This window comes from Panthera uncia, chromosome B1 (assembly GCF_023721935.1).
Source record: "Panthera uncia isolate 11264 chromosome B1, Puncia_PCG_1.0, whole genome shotgun sequence".
Lineage (NCBI taxonomy): Eukaryota > Metazoa > Chordata > Mammalia > Carnivora > Felidae > Panthera > Panthera uncia.
The window spans coordinates 49,054,863-49,077,843 of record NC_064811.1 but is presented as its reverse complement, the minus strand read 5'-3'; the positions used below and the strand labels follow the sequence as shown (position 1 = coordinate 49,077,843).

At 34.6% G+C, this 22,981-nt stretch overlaps 1 protein-coding gene across 3 annotated transcripts in view; it reads right to left on the bottom strand.

Moving 5' to 3' along the window:
• Nucleotides 1-22,981, bottom strand: part of ADGRL3 (adhesion G protein-coupled receptor L3) — an 827,678-nt gene that overhangs the window by 128,254 nt on the left and 676,443 nt on the right. For all 3 annotated transcript variants that reach the window (XM_049630539.1, XM_049630537.1, XM_049630538.1), the window contains one exon: nt 19,625-19,810. In XM_049630539.1, coding sequence (XP_049486496.1) covers nt 19,625-19,810 — 186 coding nt within the window. The remainder of the gene's footprint in view (nt 1-19,624; nt 19,811-22,981) is intronic.

Sequence of the window (22,981 nt, the reverse complement as noted above, 5' to 3'; positions counted from 1 at the left end):
AAGAAATTTTTTTCTTAACCAGCTGGTAAAATGTCAGAATGGGAAAAAAAATATATCAAAGCATACATACTCCCAGGGGCTTTGGATATGTTATGTGTGAAGAAAAACCTTCTTCATGCTGTTTACTGTTAGGGAGGGGAGTAAACAGTTGGAAATTGCTACCTGTAGCCCTTAGGTGTTTTCCTTTTAAAAAAACCAGCAGTAGGTACCCACAGAGATAAAGCACCAGAGTTCTCATTGCTTCATCCAAAAGAATCATCTCCCTAGTTACAATTTATATATTTCCCGTGGTTAGCTTTATGCTCTAGGTTACAAAGGAAAAAAAAAAAGTTCTCCCAATAAGGTCTTCCTAAGGTTTCATTCAAACGGAGAATTGCAAAATAGAAAAATATAAAACCTGCAGTTTTAAAGTGATCATCCCTGATCCCGTTGATTATGAAGTATGTATCTAATCGTGAAATAAACTTGAATAAACGGCCAAAACAGGCACTTTCTACAGAGCGCATGGGTGTTTTAAAACAAGACTCACGTTACTGACACGCTGGAAGAAGGATTAGGAGAGATTGAAGAAATATCCATTACACTGCAGTGTTTTCTTCTGGCTGGTGTTTTCATAGTAACCAAGTAACAACTGTTAAAAATTCAGCTTCATAATGAAACACCTTGGCTGCCAATTAACACCAGCTTCAAAAACTAATTTGCCTTTTGATAAGAGTTGTTTTTTCTTGATATTTTTCCCCCGCGATTCCAAGTTCTGGCCAAAAAGCAACATCACTGGACGTTTATTTAAAATAGTCCCACTCGCAACTTGAATATTTTGCATCATTTAAAACAAAAAAACTAGCAAAAGAACACCAAAAAAATCTCTCATGAGTTTAATGACTGGGCGTTTTGACATAGTTCTGTCATTTAGTTTTGTCATGTGTTCTGAGTTTAAAGCATGACCTAGAAGTCAGACAAAAGCATTTCCGATCACAACAAAACGATCTGCTTTTCAGGACGTCCTCCATAGGGATAATGCCAACAGGATATGCCAAAAAGGAGGTGCCACATAGGAAATAAATGAACAAAAAAAGTTTAGGTATCTTCAGAAGCCAGAGAACCTCGATCTCTCAAGTGCAAAGCAGTATTCTTTCTGTGATTAGATGATCCTTTGAACTCATTGGAAATGCTCTGAAAACCCCACATGCAACAGAAAGTATGCCTGCTCTTTAAGGAGCAGCCATTTTAACATTATTTAACAATCTTACACTGATTAATTTAAACCTTACCTCAGGGAAAATTTTACTAGGGATAAATGCAGTATTTCTGCTCCACCCTTTATTGTTTTTATTTTTTTTTAATTTCAAAAAATGCAAAAGGAGGAAAAAAGACAATAAAAACAAGAAAAACAAACAACTGTAGTCAACTCTGAAAATGTTCTAAAGGCTACCCATTTACAACAGACTGCTTTAGGTAAAATACCATGTTTGAATGGGTAACAAACCAAAGGTACCCCTTACTAATTTATCTTCGTTTTGCACCCAAAAAATGTATGTAGTGCAGTATTTTTTATAGTTACAAATTTTAAGTACCATTGCAACTTCCCAAATAAGTTATAATCTTTAAGGAAGCTTTCTATTACAGCCCAAATGATTTCCAAGTTTATTGTAGAAGTGGGAGACATAACATATAGTCCTAAAACCTGGATGGGTTAAGACACAAATCTAATATTTATTCATTCTTCTTTAAAAAGCATCTATTGTGACTGCTTAAGTGTAAATTTAAGGAAATGGCAACACAAGGATTGGGAGACAGAATCCTGTAGTGGTAAAACTGGAGTATGGGATTTGGAACCACATCTCCTGAGTTTGTACCTGGACTGTGCCACTTACTAGCTGTGTGATGTTGAGCAAGTTACTTAACTTGTCTGTACCTCATCTGTAAATTAGAGATGATGATATAACCATTTTATATTGCTTGGGAATATAAATGCATTTATGTTGCCTGGCTCATAACACGTGCTTAAGGTATAATCTTACATTGACTTTCATTGGATATCCAAATCCAGTTTGGGAGGAGGGGGGTGTTCACTGAATGAAGCACATGTCCTATCTGATAATTACAAAATATCCGTTCTGAAGTGAGATCTGTAAGGAATAACTTCTACAATGCAATCTTCATAAACTGTTTCACTACTTAGCTGCTGTAAGACTATGCCACCTTAAGCTGTGAAGAATAGGAGAGTACAGGAACATGTGTATTAAATAATTCATAATGTGTATTTTAGAGGTTTGAAAAAACAGTCCTGTTTTCTGCTAGTGTAATACAGTGTTTAAACTTTCCAAAGTTTGCTGATATGTCCCTGTTACCAGTTTAATGATGCCAATTAAATAGTCACAACTCTTCAGTGACAAAAGAAGATCTATATTTTGTTTTCCTTATACATTTCTGCATTTGTATATTTTACCCACAAATGATGACATGAGGTCAGTGTGTGTGTGTGTGTGTGTGTGTGTGTGTGTGTTTGGTCAAACTAGTTATTTGCATTGCTTTCATCAGTTCAACAACATCTCCTTACAAACATATTGACTTTCATTTTATTTGGTTACAAGGAAATGAGCTTACCTATGCTTAGAACCAAAATTAAACAGGGAATGTACAATAAATTTGATTAAAGTAAGGTACTGGGACATCACTTAATGTCCAACAGCTCTCACCGATTTCTCTTTTTCTGCTATATTTTTCTAATCTAAAATTTATATGATAAGTTTGGAAGAAAATATGCTTGGTCTTGCATTTATCTTAAATTTATATTCTCAAAAAAATGATTTGATCTGGGAGGAAAAAAAATCACCTAATGGTTTTGACAGGTACAGACTGAAATAATCTAAAATTCAGAAAAGTAAATTTAATAAAAAATGTACTTGTCAGAAACAAAATGCTAACTCACTTTATTATTTTTTGTAAAACACTAGAAACTGGATAGGAGACAGCACTGGAAATTTGCATTCTAATAGTCACTAAATTTCTGTGTGTCTTTGAACATATTTATGTTTTCTAACCAGTCAACAAAGTGAGAACTACACAAGAAAGTAAATCTCATTATGTTCCAACATGAGGGGTAGTCAGGGGCTTTTGACTATTAGATATTACTCTTATTATACAGTTGTATAGTTTATGGATAGACTCTAAAGTGACTTTTGACTGTTTCTAAAAATCAAAAATAAATTAGAAAGTGTAAAAGTCACTTGAACTCACCCCAGGATCATGGGCATCCCATATCCTTCTGGATACACATTTGTGTTACACACCATTATTGGACCACCAATCATAAAATTCAGATCTTAAACAAATTCATTTGACTAGTTTTACTCATAGCATATAATTGTAGTATGTTTGCTAAAAAATGTTATGAAGTGTATGATAATACTATTTCAAAAGGAAGCATTTACTTAATTGCTATAACTACTGTGAAAAATTTGGGGGAAAACCAGCTATATATCTCTCTAGTAACAGCTTTTGTCATTATTCCAAGAGTTCATGCTTGTGAAATAGCCTAGGATCAGTGATGAGAAACATGTCAATGGCACTTCTTACTCAAGAGGGGGGAGTAAATCTCAAACTAGGAAAGCAAAATCACCTGGAGAACTTAGTGACCCCTCTCTCTTCACTTGAAAACCACCAAAGATCCAAATAGAATGAATGCTTTGTAAAAAGATATATTACTTTACCACCATTGCATTTGTCTGAAGATAGGCTTTTTAATCATAAGCTCTTTTTAGGTTTTAGCTCAAGTACAAAGAGTTCTTCCATTATCAGCATACCTAGGGAGAATCCCCCTGCCTGTAAATCTGTTATCTGTTTTGTTTTCTCTGTATCATGTATCATTACCTAAAGTATATAAAATATTTATCTTAGTTACTTATCCACATGACTAATTTAGATCTCTCACTCAAGAAAAGGTATGTCTCATGAAGGCAGCAACTCTATGTCATTTAGAAGTGCCAAAACTGTGTGGCATAGAAGTGTTCAATAACTTTTTGCTGAATGACTGCCATCCAGTGAAGGTTCATACTTAAGTGAGTTTTCTCCATTTTCATGCTAGCAGGAAAAAATAATCTCTGAAGGTATTGGTTTTATAAGAGCAAAAGATATGTAAGTACAAAGGAAAAAACCCTAGGAACTAGCCAATATTACCTGTATCCTTACCATTTAGAGATTCAATGTCATAATGGATTCCCATTTTAGTACTTATTCACCTTGACTATAACTATCCATACTTGTGGTCTGGCTTTCTCACTAGATTACAATGTTTATAGCGAGAGACTGTGTTCACTGGTGTTTTCCCAAAGTAAATTTTAGTGCCTTGAGATATTTTAGGTACTCAATAAGTGCTCATTGAGCAAAATCATTAATGACCTTATATACAATAGGAAAATGAAAACATCTAGTTCTATAACTTTTTGCCATGTCTCCCAAGAGGTGTTCTGAGGGTATAAAGTGCTCAGATATCATCACATGATTTGGAAGGAAGACAGGCTGAATTAGAGAGAATTAAGAAGACAATCAGAGTTCAAAAGGAGAAAAGCAGAACCACAGGTTATTGTAGTAAATGCAATCCACTATGCATAACAACAATATATTCTACAAAACAGCTTTCCAAAATGTTTTTAAGTATACCAAAGTGCACTTTCAATGTAATGCAATGAGGTCCTATTAAGTATGTATGATATGCAAACAACTAGGGAAGTCACTGTTGGAAGAGGTTAGGAAAAAGAAGAAAAACATAGAGTCAGCCTTCAGTTTGTCTACACTCCAAGGCAGAAGGTAAGCACAAAATAGAGCTAAAAACTCACAGCATATGGGACAAAAAGTAATGAATTCTTACACAGGAAGAACAAGAAAAGATCCCAGAAGGTGTTTGATTTTGAGTTAGAGACTAAAAGATGAATAAACTTTCCTTGATTATGATGAGGAAATTTGAGGCTAAAGAACATAATAAGCAAGTTAATGATTAGAACAAAACCAAAGCGGTAGGAAGGCAGGGAATGTGTTGAGTTTGGGATGAGGAAAGTGTGTGGTGCCTGTAAAGAGAGTGTGACAAGGTGAGTGTGATGGGAGAAATGGTAGGTACAAGTCAGATCTTAGAAGGTCTTCATTCAGTATGATAGAAGTTTGGGCTTTACTGCATAGACAATATTAAGCCACTAAGTATTTTTAACAAAGGAGCTATATGTTTAGATATCTATTTTTAGAAAATTTTCTCTGAAAACATATCAAAGGATGAATTGAAAGCAGAATTATGAAGATGCCTCCTGCCCCCCCCCAAAAAAAACAGAATAGAAAAGTAATTCTATATTAAGTTTACTCATTATTTTTAAAAGTTATTTTGTATTACAGTAGAACAAACATTTATAAATGTGCAAATTATCATTAGGCAGCCCATTACAAAGTTAAGAGCAATTATTCCCTCTTAGTGCATAAATTTAAGGTAATAAATTGCTGACAAACTTTTGACAAACTCTCCAGTAATTTGAAATTTTATTTTACTCTTTACTTCCATATCTTTGTTTTTTGATGTGTTCTCCTGAATATAGTATTTCTTTGCCAATATATACTGTGATCATTATGCTGAACATTGCTATTTTATTCTCATGTATTATATATACAGTTATGTTTAAATATTTTTCTTCATGTATAAATCTCAGGATATGCAGACAAAGAGAATTAAATGTGTTCATTGCTCCTAACCCCTGCTTTCTAACTATATGTATGTGTGTATATAATATTATATAATATATGACATATATTATAAAACATACAATATATAATTACATATATAATACATAATATAGTTTATACCGATTTATACTTTTAAAAATTAAACAACTTTCTTTAATTCTTCATTTTTGACTTGTTGATATGAAAGTTATCAGTTGGGAATAAAATAAGATAGAGCAAAAGTTTAAAATTGTTGCTGAATAGGGCACATTGTATTCTAATCTACCTTTATATATTGATTCAAATCAAAGTTTTAAAGGTCAAATGTTAGAGGAGTCTTCAAAAACAGTTTTGAACTTGCTGGATTTTTGTTTTATTAGAAGTCAAGTTGAGTGACTGATATTTACACATCTGATCAATAAACCTAAGGTTCTTTTTACAATCACTGTCATTTAATATTATTAAGCATATAAAAACTACTAATCTCTGAATTCCCTTTTATATTACAGTGAAGTGTTGGCATTTTCAAGTCTTAATTAAAATTAGATTATATAACACGACTGACCTTAATATAGTAATAAGAGCCCTTAACAGTAGAACAAGATGAAACTAAAATTTCATAGAAAAGACTGCCTCTTTAAGACATCCCTTGTTGCTTAAAAATGTACTCCTTTTAGCAAACTATAATTTATTGTACTATTTAAAAATCTAATTTAGAATTAAATGATTGAATGCTGTCAAATCTATATTGTGTTATAGGAGGTAAACAGAGCTATAAACTTGATTCAAACGTCTTGCTAATTCAACATTTATTCACCAAATATTAACTAAGTACCTTCATTTGAGATGCTGCAAGAAAGTCAGATGTTCTCCTGTCCTTAAAAGTGATGACAATATAGTGAGGGCAGTTAATTACACAAGTACAAACATGGCAAACATTAACATAGTGGAAACAGTGTTCAAGCACTGTATCGAAAAGGCTCCGTGAAGTACAATTCCAAGTTTAAATTCAACATGGACCAAACAGGCAAAAGGTAGAGCATGTACATATAGGTCTGGAGGTGAAAGAGAACAAACACCTCCAAGGAACTGAAAAGATGTCCTATGGCAGAGCAAAGAGTGCTGAGGGTTCCATGACAAGATAGTAAGTGAAGGCTAGTTTTCAAAGATGTTTGCAAAGCATGTGTGCAATTCTTCTTAAAGACAACAAGAAGTCACTGAAAAATTTCAAGTAGAGGAGTGATGTAAATTATAATGGTTAATATTTATTGAGAATGTTCCAAACTCTGATCTGAATGCTTTGTGCATCAGCTCCTTTGACTTTGACAATAACCCAAGGAGGTAAAAGTGATTATTATCCTCATCGTGTGGTGAGAAAACAGACTGAGAGAACTTGAGTAACTTGCTTAAGGTTAATTAGCTAACGTAGGGCAGAACCAGGGTTCAAATCCATGCATTCTGGCTATGGGGATGAAGAAAAGTAGAGATTTAAAAGAGAAGCAAAGCTTTGTCTATTAAAATGCAGAGGGCATTGAACATAATGAATTCTTGGTTTCCCTATTTTGAATGCTATGTACTTGAACAGCATCAATTTAAAAGGTCTACAGAGGCCTGGTAAGGGAGGAAAAATCTTTCCTCAACTCCAATCTCTTAGGTTCTATAACGGGACCTGACAATTAAACTGACATAAGATAAACCAAAGACAAGTATACAAATTTTATTTAATATTTTTATGTGTATATAGGAACTTACATAGGAAAAAAGATTTAAAGAAGCAGTTAGGACTGTGAGCTTAGATGATTTTTTAAACAAAAGGACAACATATTTGTAAAGAAGTGACAAGATAAAGGAAAAGGGTTTAAGCTTTCAGGAACAGTATATTGTGGGAAACTGACTAGGAAATATACAGGGGAATCTAATGGAAGATAAGGGTTATTTTAGTATGTTTGTTGCTTTCAAATAATCAGTATGCCAAAGTGGCACATCTGGGGCATGTTCTTACCCCCCTCAGCTGCAGCTCACTTAAACATCCATTCTTGACATACAGGTTTAGGCAACATAAATTTAAGTAAGAAACAAGCCATTGGTACATCCGACATTACCCAGATAAACTGAGTAGAGGAAGAATTGATGGCCCAGAAACATTAATGATAGAGAAAACGTAGAAAGAACTGTCAACACCTTAGATGAAGAAAAAGGAGCCAGAAGAGTGTTGTATCACAGAAGGGAGGAGAGTTTCCAATAGTTTCAAAATGAACTCAACCATAAAAATATCCGAAAAGCACTTCTTCTTGAAATAATAATGACTCTAGATATTTTTATGAGAACTGGTAGAATGGTTATAAAATAAAGAGAAAAAACACCCAGAGAAGCTGTTCTTGAGGGAAAAATTGGTTCAGTTATATGAAATTTCACTTTGAAGTAGGGCATCTAAATATATAAAATAATGTATATTAATAAAAAATTTAAAAGTATACACTTGTAATGTATTTTTTAATACAGAAGTATATAAATTAAAACCTGAAAGATAGTTTATGGGATAACACCACCAACCTCACCAGAAAAAGAAATCACTCTAACTGTCATGGATCCTTCCAGACTTACAAATATTTACATGTATATACCAACAAATGTGATTACTACAAGTATGCTGTTATTTGTTTTTTTGCCTCTAATATACCACACCTACCTTTCTAAATCAATGCAAGATCTACCTCATTTCTTCCATAGCTAAAGAGTATTCCATTATTTGGTGTAGCAGTTTATTCAACCCATTTCCTACTGATGAAGGGTTAAGTTGTTTTGTTGACGTAAACCATGATGCAAGTCTACCTTGTGACTATCTCTACACATTCATTCCTTTCAGTGGAGGAATGCTGTCCCATTGCATGGTTCTGCCACAAGCTAACCCCAAAGTCCTTAATGTAGGCAGAGAGAACAATATGGTTTTGTGATTGTATGACAAGATTGATAAAAATAAAATTGATCACAAAAACATGGATAAGAATAAAAATAGTCTTCTCTGGTAGGATTTTTAAGAGGCTGATAATAGTGATTGCTATAAAGAGCTGAATGCCTGGGGAGATGATGGGGAGATCTTCCTGTTTAGAGATTAGCATGAAGTGATGACTGGAACCTAAGTAGCATCATCTCATTTTTTTTTAAGTTTATTTATTTTGAGAGAGAGAAAGTATAAGTAGGGAGGGCCAGAGAGAGAAAGGGGGAGTGAGAGAGAAGCCCGAGCAGGCTCCACACTAACAGCACACAGACCAATGTAGAGCTTGAACTCATGAACTGTGAGATCTTAACCTGAGCCAAAACCAAGAGTCCGATGCTTAACCGACTGAGACACTTTGGCACCCCTGCCATTGTCTCATTTTGAGGATGGAAGCGCATGTTTTAAAGATAATAGAACAGAAAAACAGATGAAGTCTTGGTCTCTGATGTGGAATTTTCATGCTAATCCTGGACTGCATTTCTTTTTTATGCATATGAATAAAACCCTGGTTTGTTTAAGTCACCATAGTAAAGTTTGTGATACTACGAGCTGTATAAAATTCATACATTAGATAAGGGAAAATATCAAAATTATAACTCTGTAGGGAGCAGTACTAAAAAATCATTTGTTTGGTTCCAAGCCATCAGGCAACTACTTTACTGCAAATTACACCTTAAAACTTCCATTTCTTTTCTGACCTGCATCAGAAAAGGTAATGATAGTTTCAGAAAGTAGGGTCTTAAATCTGTAATGCTATTTTTAATATGTTTCCTTCTGGTTAGCTATGTGATCATAGAGATATTAAAGAAATAACAAAGTAAACTGATGTCTATCCTTTTTTTTGCACAGAAATAATATTTATATAGTCTATGTATTTAAAACTTTTCTGAAAGTAAACCATTCAGAATTCAATGATGCATTAGAAAGAACGTTAAATTTACAATTAATTAATGACCCAGGCTTTGGTCAGAAAATTATAAGAGAGAATACAACTTGGTGAAAAGAAGTGGGAAAATGTTTTTGTTTCAGATGAAACTATTTTATTTAAAAACAGAAGGGGTTTTTTTGACCCTCATAAGAATTACTTCCCGAAGCATTCATAAACCATGTATATACAAAGAGCAGCTGGAACATTTTGTTTATTTATAGGAATGTGCAAAATGGAAGAGTCGGAAATGACTGTAAAGCAGCCATCACTGCCTGACCTGACACATTCACCACAGGAATTTTGAGAGATTTCCCCAGAATGATGTTCAATGCACGTCAAAGTAGGATCTCCATCATTAACATCTGTCATTTGGAGGTTTTTTAATTATGAGATAGATGAAGTGACCTGTCCATGTTTTAAATGATAACCTGTATAATTTACTCTGCTACATTACATGCTGTTTCACTGTCTTTTGATTCAACGACTGCTTTCTCACAGCATTTAATAACTACAACTTAACAGGAGAGAATTCTTACAACTTCTTTCTCTGAAGAAAACTACTCTGGTTTTGTCGATGGAAGTCACTTTCTTTGATCTCAATGTTTTTCAGCAATAGGTTCAGGGCACCAGAAACACGCAGGGTGCAGATTTATATTTTCTCTCTTACTGACACAAATCAAGTGCAGATTTATCAAGCTGTGAAATATATTAAGTTCACAGGGTTTTAACAAAGGGTTACCAAACCTCAAGAACCTGCTGTGATTCAAACTACTTTCAGATGTCCTTTTAATTATATTAAATGAAAGTTTGGGTTGGCTTTGATGCTTATGGGCAAACATTGAAATCTCTTGAAAGAGCTGCTAAAAGTACTCCCTGTTGCTGTAGTTAATATACTACATTGTATGCACACCACTAGCCAATTTATTCTAGCCACTTTAACAAGGATATCCAGCCTGACAGGCCACACAGAATAGTATCACAAGTCAAGCAAAGCACAAATCATTAGAGGACTCTGAAAGTTGTTTGACATGCACCACGGAGCTCTTTGTCACACAGCCAATTAAGTGACCAAACAAGGAACTTGAAAATACTCATTAATTTCTTCCTAGCAGTATAAATGGAGGTTAGAATCCTTCCTGTCTCATGCACCAAAGGCAGACAAGTAAAACGGGCATAATTCAATTTGCACTTTGTCCAAGATGCAAGTGGCAACTTAGGTTCACAAGAAAGTCTGCATTGGAGACAAAAGAATGAAAGGAATAGGTAAAAAAAAAATCAGAAAGTACACATAATAATATAGATATATGGGCTTTGGGATTTTTTTCAATTAATCAACAGTTGACATTACTTTTATCCTTGAAAACCTGTGTCAGCATTTCTGAGCGGATTCAGACATTGACATTATTACCTCCTCTGTGAAATACGAACTGGAGTGGATTCCCGAATGTCATGCTCTGCAGGTTTCCCTTGTTCCTCAAGGCTGTTCTTCAGCCTCTCTTGTTGGTTTCTTTTCTCCCTGACCTCTTAGAGTATGGCAGTATCCTGGGGCTCCGTCCTAGATTCTTTCCTCTTCTCTCTACACTCATTGTGTTGATGTATTCATCTAGCACGTTGGCTGTAAATGCCACTTGAAGTGAAACATTGCCAAATGATGATTTCTAGCCTGATCTCTCAGCCGAACTGCATGCTTATATAACTAACTGCATATTTAACATCTGCATTGCGCAACTAACGGGAATCTCAAAGTTGACATGCCCCAAAGTGAAGTGCTTTTTGTTCTGGTCCCAAGTTGGTCACAGACAGACTGTCTCAATAAATAGTGACTTCATCCTTCCAGAAGCTCAGGCAAAACTTTTTGTCATTTTGACTCCTTTCTCTGACATGTCACATATGATCCCTTAGCAAATCCTGTTTGGTACACTTAAAAAGAAATCCTGAACCTGAGTAATTATCTCAGCATCTCACACTCAGTGAGTCTCAGTGAGACTCAAATGAGTCTATTTGACCCTATTGTGCTTGGTCACCCTGTTTCAGGCTTTAGTTTTCCTCCAGTAATCTATTCTTTACTTTTAAAACACATTAGGTCACGTCATCACTCTGCTCTGAAACCTACAGTGGTTTACTGTGTCTCTCTGAATAAAAGCCAGCATCCTTATGATGGTCTGTCACATCTGAGCCCTTGCTACCTCTTTTACCCTCTTCTCTTTTACAGTGCACCAGTTACAGTCCATTAAACGTCCCACTTCGGCTCAGGTCATGATCTCACAGTTCGTGGGTTCAAGCCCCGCCTTGGGCTCTGTGCTGACAGCTCCAAGCCTGGAGCCTGCTTCAGATTTTGTGTCTCCCTCTCTCTCTCTGCCCCTCCCCTGCTTGTACTCTGTCTCAGTCTTTCTCTCTCTCAAAAAAATAAACATTAAAAAAAATGTAAAATTACAATGCACCAGTTGCACTGGCCTCCTGGAATACCACAGGCATGTTTCTACCTCAGAAATTTTCTGTCTCTCTACGAGAGTGCTTTTCCCCGTGTATCTGCATAGTTCACTCCCTCACCTCCTTCAGAGTTTTGCTCAAATATCAACTTGGTGATGCATTTCTTTTTCTCCTTAGTATTTATCATCATCTCATAGGCCATATTTTTCACATACTTACTGTATTGTTTATATTCTGCCCCTAGAAATATCACAGCAGGATTTTGCCTGTTATGTGTGTTGCTGTATTCCAGTGCTGATAAGGTTATTGGGCTCATGTGCTCAACTATTAACTCCTGAATGTTTTTGTTGTTAATTATTACGTGGTATTTTTCCATAGTCGGAGACAGACATTGTTTTGGCACTGCTGGTGCCTAGCCCAGAGATATCTAGTGGATAATTAAGGCAAAACAAACAAACTAAATTAACAAATCCATAATGAGCAAATCATAGTCATGAATTAAAATTAAAAGTGTGTTTCAAATTCTTTGTAAGCTTTAAAGAACACAAACCATCTGCCTTTGAAGAAAAAGAAGGAGAATGGGAAGGAGAAGGAGAAGGAGAAGAGGAAGAGGAAGAAGGAGAAGGAGAAAGGAAGGAAAGGAGGAAGGAAGGTAGGAAGGAAGGAATAAAACTGTGTGTGTGTTCATTTGCATCTATCTACCAATTTTTTCCAATCAGTTCTCAGCCTGACTGTGCAGGTAATAGCAGCTTCCAAAGGATGACTCAAAAGATTCATATCCATAACTGTATGTTCTTATATTTTCCATTAAGCAAGGTCAACTGCAGAATCTACAGGGCATATGTGCTGCCTCTGAGATCTGGAGAACAAAAAGAATGGCTGATAAATTTTTTAAATATATATAATGCTTAGCTAGGAAAATGTCCTGCTTTTAAAACTGTGGAAAATGAATGCCAGTATGTCTTAATATTTCCTTCTAAAGAAGAGAACAATGCTAACAAACATTACTGTTTAAAAACTGGGCACAGGGTTGACAATTGAGAAAAAAATGAAAATCTAAGTTCTGGTTTCATTTATACAACATGAAAGCAGTTCTTGAGTGGTTTGAGGTCAACCTGTACTCCCAGAGTCTCATGAAAACCACGGATGTCTCTTTGGAGTCATATGACTTTTCACTGGTTCACGTACCACACTCCCACACCCACCCAAGCCCCCATTCCATGACTGGAGTTAAGGACTTTTGCAATCCACCTGTACTAGAATGACTATACTCAAAAAAGAGAGAAAATAACAAGTGTTGCCGAGGATGTGAAGGAAGTGAAACCTTCATGTATTGCTGGTTGGAAGTGTAAAAGGGTGCAGTCACTTTGGAAAACAGTTTTACAGTTCCTCCTTTAACACAGCGTTACTGTATTTTCTATTTGCTTTTTCCTTTCTTAATATGATGATTTTTTGATCACAGTGTCCTCTGAAAACAAAAGGACCTCAAAGCAAGTTATGTGTGTATTTGAACTTAGCAGTACAAAATTATTACCAAACAGCCATGTGAACTGAACCTCAAACAAGAAGGAAAATAAAACTATTTTATTCTATATCATCCCTGAGATAAAATAAAATAAATCAGTAAATGTAAACCAGTAGATCTATCCTGACTCCTAACACCAAATAATGAAGTCAGTTCTGGAATAGCCATATCTTAGGGATTTGGAACATGAGCTTCAGAATCAGGAAGTCCAAGCTTTGAATTCAGGACCCCCTTCATTACTATGGTACAATCCTGTTAAAGTCACTTAATTTTCTCCCTGGGTCTCATTTTCTCTACTCTAAGTTAAAAATAGCAATAATTGGGGTGCCTGTGTGGCTCAGTAGGTTAAACATCTGACTCTCGATTTCCATCCAGGACATGAACTCACAGTGCATGAGTTTGAGCTCCACATCAGGCTCTGCTCTGACAGTGTGGAGCCTGCTTGGGATTCTCTCTCTCTTTCTCTTCCTCCATCCCTCTCCTGCTCTCTCTCTCTTATAATTATATCAAAAGATTGTTGTGAATATTAAATAAGAATTTATGCAAACTGCTCCACACTGCTCCACAGCAAACTGCTCCACAGGCCACAGAATTAGTGCCTGATAAATGCATTTATTCTCAACAATAAATCACTGTTGATGTTGCAAAAACATTACAGACACGTTAGGACAACAGCATTAGTGCCTTCGGTGCTAGTGGGTGACCTTGGGCCAATCATCTCATCTCTCCAGATCTCAGTGAACTAATTTTCATTTTTAAGGTACCTTTTATTAATATAGGACATCACAGTATGTGTTACAGATGTAACACAAGCCTTACTTCTCTTTCTTGGCATAATACTTAACACTCTCTTCTTGAATGAAGGTATCTATTTTGCCCCAGACATGATAATGATTTTTTTTTTTTTACTATGACTTGTATCAGTTTCTATCTTTTGGTAGTGAACAAAGACTTTAGTGTAATCTATATTAAAACTAAATGAAAAAAATACTGGACCCAATTTTTTTGTTTGTTTTTGTTAAATTTTTTGAGATACAAGCATACTGAGTGTTAGGAGATTCGCATATTATTTAAAAAAATCAAAGCAATCACCTTTTAATTATTTACCTACAGAACAGTATTCAGTTATCATGGCTGCCAGATGATAGTTCAGTTTTTACTGTGCTTTTTATGTTTAATAAACAAATGTAGGAAGTATGAAGAAGTAAAAGACTGATCTAGATAAATCATAGAATAGACACAGTACCTGTAAACAATTAAAAGCTAAATGGATTTGATGGTCAAAGTCAAACCTAGAAGAATCATTGTTTATACCGATGTAAAGGCCACATTTTTAAAGAATCTCATGTTTAAACGGCTACATTTTTTTCAAATTTAATGCATAAAGCACTTCTAGTGTGTTTTAAACCTATCATACACATAGCTCAGAAAGTGCTCCAAACCTAGAAACAATAGGGAACATAAAACAAGTCTTTAAAATTCAAATAAAGTTTAAAGTGTTATTTACCCTAGAATTTCATAGAGTGATCATCTATGTTAAAATGAATAGAAGTAATGCCATGTCTTAGTGAGCAGAACATTTCTACTTCACAAATATTCTGTTTGTATTTGGTCTTATCAGATGTTTAGTCAATAACTGAAACATTTATTCATAGCCAGGCAATTATAACACCAGGAAATCAGCCATTGAATAAACTGTGCTATTAATTTTCCATCAGAGATTCATGTTTGAATGACCATGCATTTCACAGATTTAAATACCAAAAGGCTAATTATCTCCAAGGCCCTATTAAAGGGATAGCATAGATTGCAATCAAAAACAATCCTAAAATTGCTAAAAAATGATCTTCAGCTTTCATTGCTGAAGAATACTTCAATTTCTCTACCTATTATACATATTAAGAGGACAGGAGATATATCTTAAGGGAATATACATATAAGATATATATATATATAAGATATATATCATATATATAAAGGGAAAAAACAAAAAAACAACTGAATGTTACTTACATTCAAAGATTCATAAATTTATACAGTAAAATGCACATTAAAAGCTTATCTTTCTAATATTTGTTTGATGTAAATTATTGTCCCTCCTCTTTTTTGAAGCCTCAAGTCCTTATCCCATTCCTTAGCTTAGAATAACATTCAATTGCCTGACTGCCTTCCAGTTCATGTCTTTGGGGGGTTCCTGTACATCTGGAATTAAAGTTGTTTTTTTTTTCCTGTTAATCTGTTTTATGTCAATTTAATTATTAGACCAGCCAAAGAACCTAGAGGGGAAAAAGGAAAAAAAAATTTTTTCAAACCTCTACACTGCCTTCCTGCCTTGTAAAAATAACTATAAAGGTTGTTTCTGCCATTCTTTTCACACAGACCCCATAAACAAAGTAATGGTTTCTACCCTGCTTAGAAACAAATTACAACATGTTAGCTGGAGAAAAATTATATTTATATCAGGACTAAAATGTTCATAATGGGTGGGAAGGTAAGACAGTCACCATGTGGGTGGAATATTTTGGTACAGAAGCACGATGTTCCAAGTATTCTGGACTATTCGTTGTCTTATATGGCTGATTAAATGTCATTTCTGAATGATTTGCTACTCAAATATTAGCTGGCCCAGTGTATTAATGAAATGCTTTCACACACACACACACACCTCTGTGAAGAAATTAGAGATTTACGTATTGCACCCAACTCACCTTTTAGTTATGATCAAAATTCTCACATTGCAAGTTACACCTCCTTGTTGGTCTGTGTTCATCTTGGATGACAGAGCATGGGCACTGCCAGATTTCTTTTCAGCACATACCCTTTCATATGTCTTTCTGTCCCCACCCTTCATGCCCTCCCTGAAATCCCTTTAGCTCAACAGGGTACGTTACCGTTTTTCTATCAGATGCCCATCAATGCTATCACCAACAGAGACAATTCAACAACTTAACACATTTATAAAAACGCAGAAAGTACCTGGACATAGGCTCTGCAAGAGCGCTCTCTTTTCTGAAGCTGAATCCATTAAGACAGCAGATTAAACACAGAATAGAAAAAACAAGTTAGTGACAGAAGAAAACAAGAAAAATAAAAGAACGCATCTACACAAAACACCTTATTCTGTTGTGCACTACTTTCTAGAGGAGAATGAAAGCTAAGCAGCAGCAAAATGTAAGCCATGGCTTGAAAGACAGTCGCCAACGCCCTTTCAGAATAAGCCAGGTGGAAACTGTATGGTATAAAGTTGTTAATGATGGGAGGAAATCTGGGAATAAATGTAGTAGAAATTAGTAATAATCATTACACTTCAGTTATTTGAAATGATTCATTTCACATCAGGTTAGCGGTTAATTCATGGGCCACAAATGAAGACATGAAGTTAAGGAAGTTATATCAAAACTTTGGAACCCACATTGTTTGTGGTTTAGAGATTATAGAGACGGTTAATATGCACCACAAACCGTATGTTCAAACACAAAAAATTCTGTTTATCAGAAAAATAGAAATGTCCATTCATTATGGTTATTTGATACCAAGGGAAAGATACCAACAGATAAGTAACTTCTGATTAGAAGAATGTGATTCATCTTCTGACTTATCACTGCTTTTATTTCTTGAATAATTTCTTTTCACAGTTTTGACCAAAAAAATTTATACATTTTAGAAACTTCTGTGGGATAAGAAGCCTGTTTTTATTTGTTTGCATACTGAGTGATGTTTTTCTGGGCAAAAGGTTAACAACAACTCATATTCAATCCCAAACATTTTTTTTTCTGATGATGGAATGAATAATTAATAAGTTTAATTGCCCTGTTTAAATAAATGACACAAAATTTTATAAATTCGATTGTGATTTTCTCCCACTTCCCTATTTTTTTTTTTTTTTCCCTTCAGTAGCCTTGATTGTTGAAGGAGAAAATTACCCAGGTTTAAGAAGCAGTTACTCTGATGCCTTTTGTGTGGCTAATACTCTCCCAACTTTAATTCATGCATTCTTCAAAGAGCAGACTGCAGTTACTTCTCTACAGAATTAAGTGAGGAATGAGTGCGAGTAAATTGCCAGCGCTGTCATTTGGATCACTGACTCGCATCTTGGTGTTGCAGGACTCTAAACCCTTCAGAATTTCAATGTGGAGTTCAATTGATTTGTACCAAGTTGACTTTGCAAATCTGATGGGTTATAACTGCTTCGGGGAACAGTGGGAACCACAGGATATGAGAGCAAGCCAGCAAGCATGTGAATAACCTTTGCCCTCCCATCTCCTTACCCCATCATGCAAATTAACATATGACAAACCACATTATATAAACAACTGAAAAGAGCCAAATGGGAAACAAAAGAAAGCATTAAAAAGCTTCACAAATGGAAATTTGCCCATTATGTAGTTATTTGATATTCAGAGTAGGCAAGCTGATTAGCTGTAGCCAGTTAGAATGTGACATTAATTGCCAGCTTTACCTGATATTGTCAGACATCAACATCATTTTTAAATAAAGATACAAAGTATTGCTATAACAAGTAATGTTATGGATATGTAACATTAATAGAAATTACTACCTCCAGTACATTAGGATAACAATAGCTGGCGGCAATATTCATTAATAGCATCCAGTCAGCCTGGGTAATAACACATTAAAATCACAGCATGCCCAGATTACATAGGCCGCTGTGGATTACATTTTATCAGGGACTTGGTTGTGATTCTGTCAGGGGTATAAGTGACAAAAATAACTCCTTCATGTTCAGCATGAAAAAAAAAAAAAACAAACCTCTAATAATAATTTATATCTACTAGATAAAACAGAATCTGTTTTCTGAGGATGAAACTGCAGGAAAAACTGTATTTGCCAGATAAAATAGTAGGCTTTCCTATATCCAACCATCATTATCGGAAAAAATTTCTCCATCTTTATCAGTGAGACTTTAGTCTAATAAGACACAAAAGAACTTAACATATTAAAACACCACTCAGAAGTCATTTGTCATTCTAAAGGCGAATGTTCATTTAGTGAATTCCATTGAGGACTTTAGTCTGTTACTGCCAAATTCTTGCTTTATAAAGTAGTAGGACTATCAGACATTCAAGGCCTTAAAATCCAGTTTCCATAATTGATCACTTCTCCTGCACAAATATCTTTCAGGGAACATATGTCATTTGATGGTAGCAATTCTAGTTTGTTTTTGATCATGGAGTAATTTCACCATGTGATTTTATAAGTAATAAATTATATTCCTTATAAATATGTAAAATATATTGTATGTATTTTATGTAGTTATGTAAGTTAAGTGCTTATATGGTGTATAGGTTATATACAATAAACAAAATGCTTGTTTATGTTTATATAATGTATATAAATATATTGTATATTTATAAGTATCAATAAGAATATATAAAATGTATCTCCTCTGAAATTTAAAAATGTATTATTTTCATTATTCAAATTTCCGAAATACAATTAAACCTTCTAAGTGTTAACATAGTGAAGTAAAATCTGAGTAATTTAAATATCAAAACGAAATACAAATTAAAACCTAATTACTTGCCTCATGAGTTTTTAAGTATAATATTAATTAGATTAAGTCATTTCATTTTTAAAACATCTTTAATGAATTGCTAATATCCTTTCTCATTGTTGCTATTTTCTAAATTTATACTTATTAGACTTTTGTTTATTGCAATTAGACATTTGTTTTATTGTAATCATTTTAAAATAAAAGTTTAAAAGGAAGAAAAGAAGCAAAATAAATCACATTTACTCGTATTGACCTTGCCAGAATTTAGCATTCAAAACAGTAAACACTAAAGAAAATAGAATTGTAAATTCAAAAAATTTACATTTTTTGTAAAGAGAGAGATTATCATTTATTGTGTCTTTAGAGGCCAAATAGGGTGGGTCATCATTAATAATAAAATAGTGAAGCAGACTGAATGTAACTAGTGATGCTCTTTAGAACGAACGAATTTTATAGAGAGAAATTAACCAAGGAAGGCTCACTGATCCTACTACAGCTTTAAAAATATATAGCTGAAGTCCTTACCTTGTTCAAACTCCGTGCAGCACTATCTTTTCCACCTGGGGTCAAGTTCCGGAGTTGTACATCTAGGAGCCCTACCAGCTGGTCCATGGCACGGACTGAATAGGTGATGTCTCCAGCATTCAAATGATTTCTTGTTTGTTCAGCCAGCTCTCTAGCTATGTTGGCAGCTGTCTCTCCAGATTTCAACTGCGGTTTTTTGAAAACAGAATAAAAAGGAAAGAGATCTTAAGTAAGGGATTTTATTGGTCTCTGTGAACAATTGTTTTTGCATGGGAATTATAATCATCAAGCCAAGACATAGTTATTTAACTCCGGCTTCACCTGGAAGATAGTCTCAGGTTTTCCTACTAATCCATCTTTTCCCACAATACCTAACTTGAAGTTCATATCTTTAGGAAAGTCCCCTTTGAGGAGTCTTCTAAAAATTGTTCTCACCCTAATTATCCATTTGAGTGGTCACATCTAAGGTTTGCCCTATGATTTTCTCTGTGAGTTTCTAAATTGGATGCTGATGAGTTGTGATGATGCAGTTGTGAATCCCCAACCATATTCTAAGTTCTAAGAGACAAGCACAAAGTTTCCATTGTGCCTAATTTAGCACTTAATACACAATGTATACGGACTGATGCTAAACTCTGTAAAAATTTGTCCCAAATACAATCCCTGTTTTTCAAAGGGTCTTCATTTTCTTCTTAACTAAATATGGGATTTTGTTCCCACTGCACTAGGTAGCAAATTACTGCTGTTTCTAGCATCTTCCTTTTCTGAAGCTACATGCTTATTTTTCAACTATATTCTATAAAGATATATCAAACTGTCAATATCCCAAAGATGTTATTTAAAAAGACAGATACTAATAACCCATGCTCACGTGAACAAATTTGATAGCTTTGGGTAATAAGAAGATAGGGATATCTTACAGTGTTACAAGTTAAATATATAATAGTGTCATGTTTAGGGAACTTTTTTTAATAAATTTTTTTTTACGTTTATTTATTATTGAGAAGCAGAGAGACACAGAGCATGAGTGGGGGAGAGGCAGAGAGAGAGAGGGACACAGAATCCGAAGCAGGCTCCAGGCTCCCAGCTGTCAGCACAGAGCCCGACCCGGGGCTCGAACTCACAAACTGCGAGATCATGACCTGAGCCAAAGTCGGTCAGCCACCCAGGCGCCCTGGAAACTTTTTTTTTTTTTTTTTTTTTTTAGCACAGTCCTATATAAAACTTAGGGTCACACAGAGAAAAGTCCTTTCTGTAAGGTTATCTTCTAGCAGGTATTCAGGCTATAAGGAGCAAGACTAAGACTCTTAGTCATGTAAGTTAACACTATCTCCTCAGGAATGCTCAATAAATATTTATAGCAGGATTGACTATTAAGAAACAAATAAATAAGTTAGGGTTATTGGAACATCTATATCATTAATAATCATATCCTCAAGTATATTTAAAAATCCAAATTGAAAACGAAGCAAGTATAGTAACACAATGTTGGGAAGGATTTGTGGAAATGTCTATCACCCTCAGAAACAGCTCCTGGGCATATATATTTGTATAGGCCCCACGTAGAATTAATTACCAGTGTCCATTAAATTTTGTAATGCGAAGACTATATAACTGAGGGATTTCTCTTATCACTATCAACCATAACAAATAATCCCACAGATGTAAAAGAAATATTCAAAGATGTTTATTCTAGCTTGTTTAAAATACAAAACAAAATGGATTATGACCTGCAGAAAACTGCTCATGTATATAAATATCATGGAATATTGTACAATGGTTTAAAAGTATAAAGGAGATCAATGTCATTAACATCAAATTTCAACATGCAATGCTGAGTTAAAATAAATGCAAGTATAAAAAAGTATTTATTTACGCTAATATCTATTAGCATGCTACTTGAAATAAAAATACAAAATGTAAGTAGCATATAAACATGCTATCTATGAAAAAGAAATACAATACATAAAACATGATATTTTTATGTGTTTATTTTACATATATTTAAGCACAAAGTCTGAAAGATGGGAATCAAAGGAAAAGTCCTTTTCTGTAATGTTTAAATTTTACAAGAAGAATGGTTAAAGTAGTTATTATATATAATCATTGTTTTTTAGAAATCCTTAAAATTATAAACACCCACACTAACTTTAATAAATTTGTAAAATATGGTCAAGAGCTACATAGCTAGATATCTGTAACCAAATGGAACATATTATAGGGTTCAAGGATAAGTACATAACAAATTCAATGTGGATCAAAGTAGCATTCATGGCCCACTGACTGTCATGAAAGTATTTTCAAGTGGTCTCAGAGTGAAATGAATGTGGTTATAATTCATACATTTTAATTTTATATACAATGTAAGGCTGTTTACTGGTAATCCAATAATCAATAAGTGATTTACAAAATTTAGTATTCGTTAATTTAAATCAGTGAGAAGCTAGGTATTCGCAAAGATTTCAAATTCAGTATTCCATTCAGACTTATTGAATGGTGCACATGATACAAGTGCCTGGTAACTTTGAAAAACTCTTAGTGTGCATATGAATACAGTGGTTGGAATTCCCATAATTTTCCAAGAGGATGTTCTTTTAATCAACACATGATACACAGTGGGCTGGCATTTGTTGTAGTTTCTATCTATGCTATTCCTCTAATAATGAATATATTTGTAGAATTCTATGGTTTTACTTTGTTAATCACTGTTGTACAATTGTTCTTTTTAAATTTTTTTTTAAATTTATTTTGAGAGAGAGAGAGAGAGAGAGAGAGAGACAGTGTGAATGGGGGAGGGGCAGAGAGAGAGGAAGAGAGAGAGAATCCCAAGCAGGCTTTGCACTGTCAGCACAGAGCCCAGTGCGGGGCTTGAAGTCACAAAATTGAGATTATGACCTGGGCAGAAAGCGAGAGTCGGACACTGAGCCACCCAAGCACCCCTGTACAATTGTTCTATATCTTTGTTGGTTGTTATATTGTTTTCTTCTATTTCTTTATTGACATGTATTAGTTTTTCTATGAGAATGGTCAGGGCAGATGGACCTCTAGAGTCTTTTGATTTACTTAAATGGTCCATGTTGAACAAAGTTTGAGAGGCATCTGGGGTTAGAGGCATACAAGTAAATAACATTAATGCAATGATGCAATTTTATTTTATTTCTTAGGTTTATTTATTTATTTGTGTGAGAGAGACAGCACGAGCAGGGGAGGGGCAGAGAGAAATAGGGACACACAGAATCCGAAGCAGGCTCCAGGCTCTGAGCTGTCAGCACAGAGCCCAATGCAGGGCTCAAATCCACAAACCGTGAGAACATGACCTGAGCCGAAGTTGGATGCTAAACAGACTGAGCCACCCAG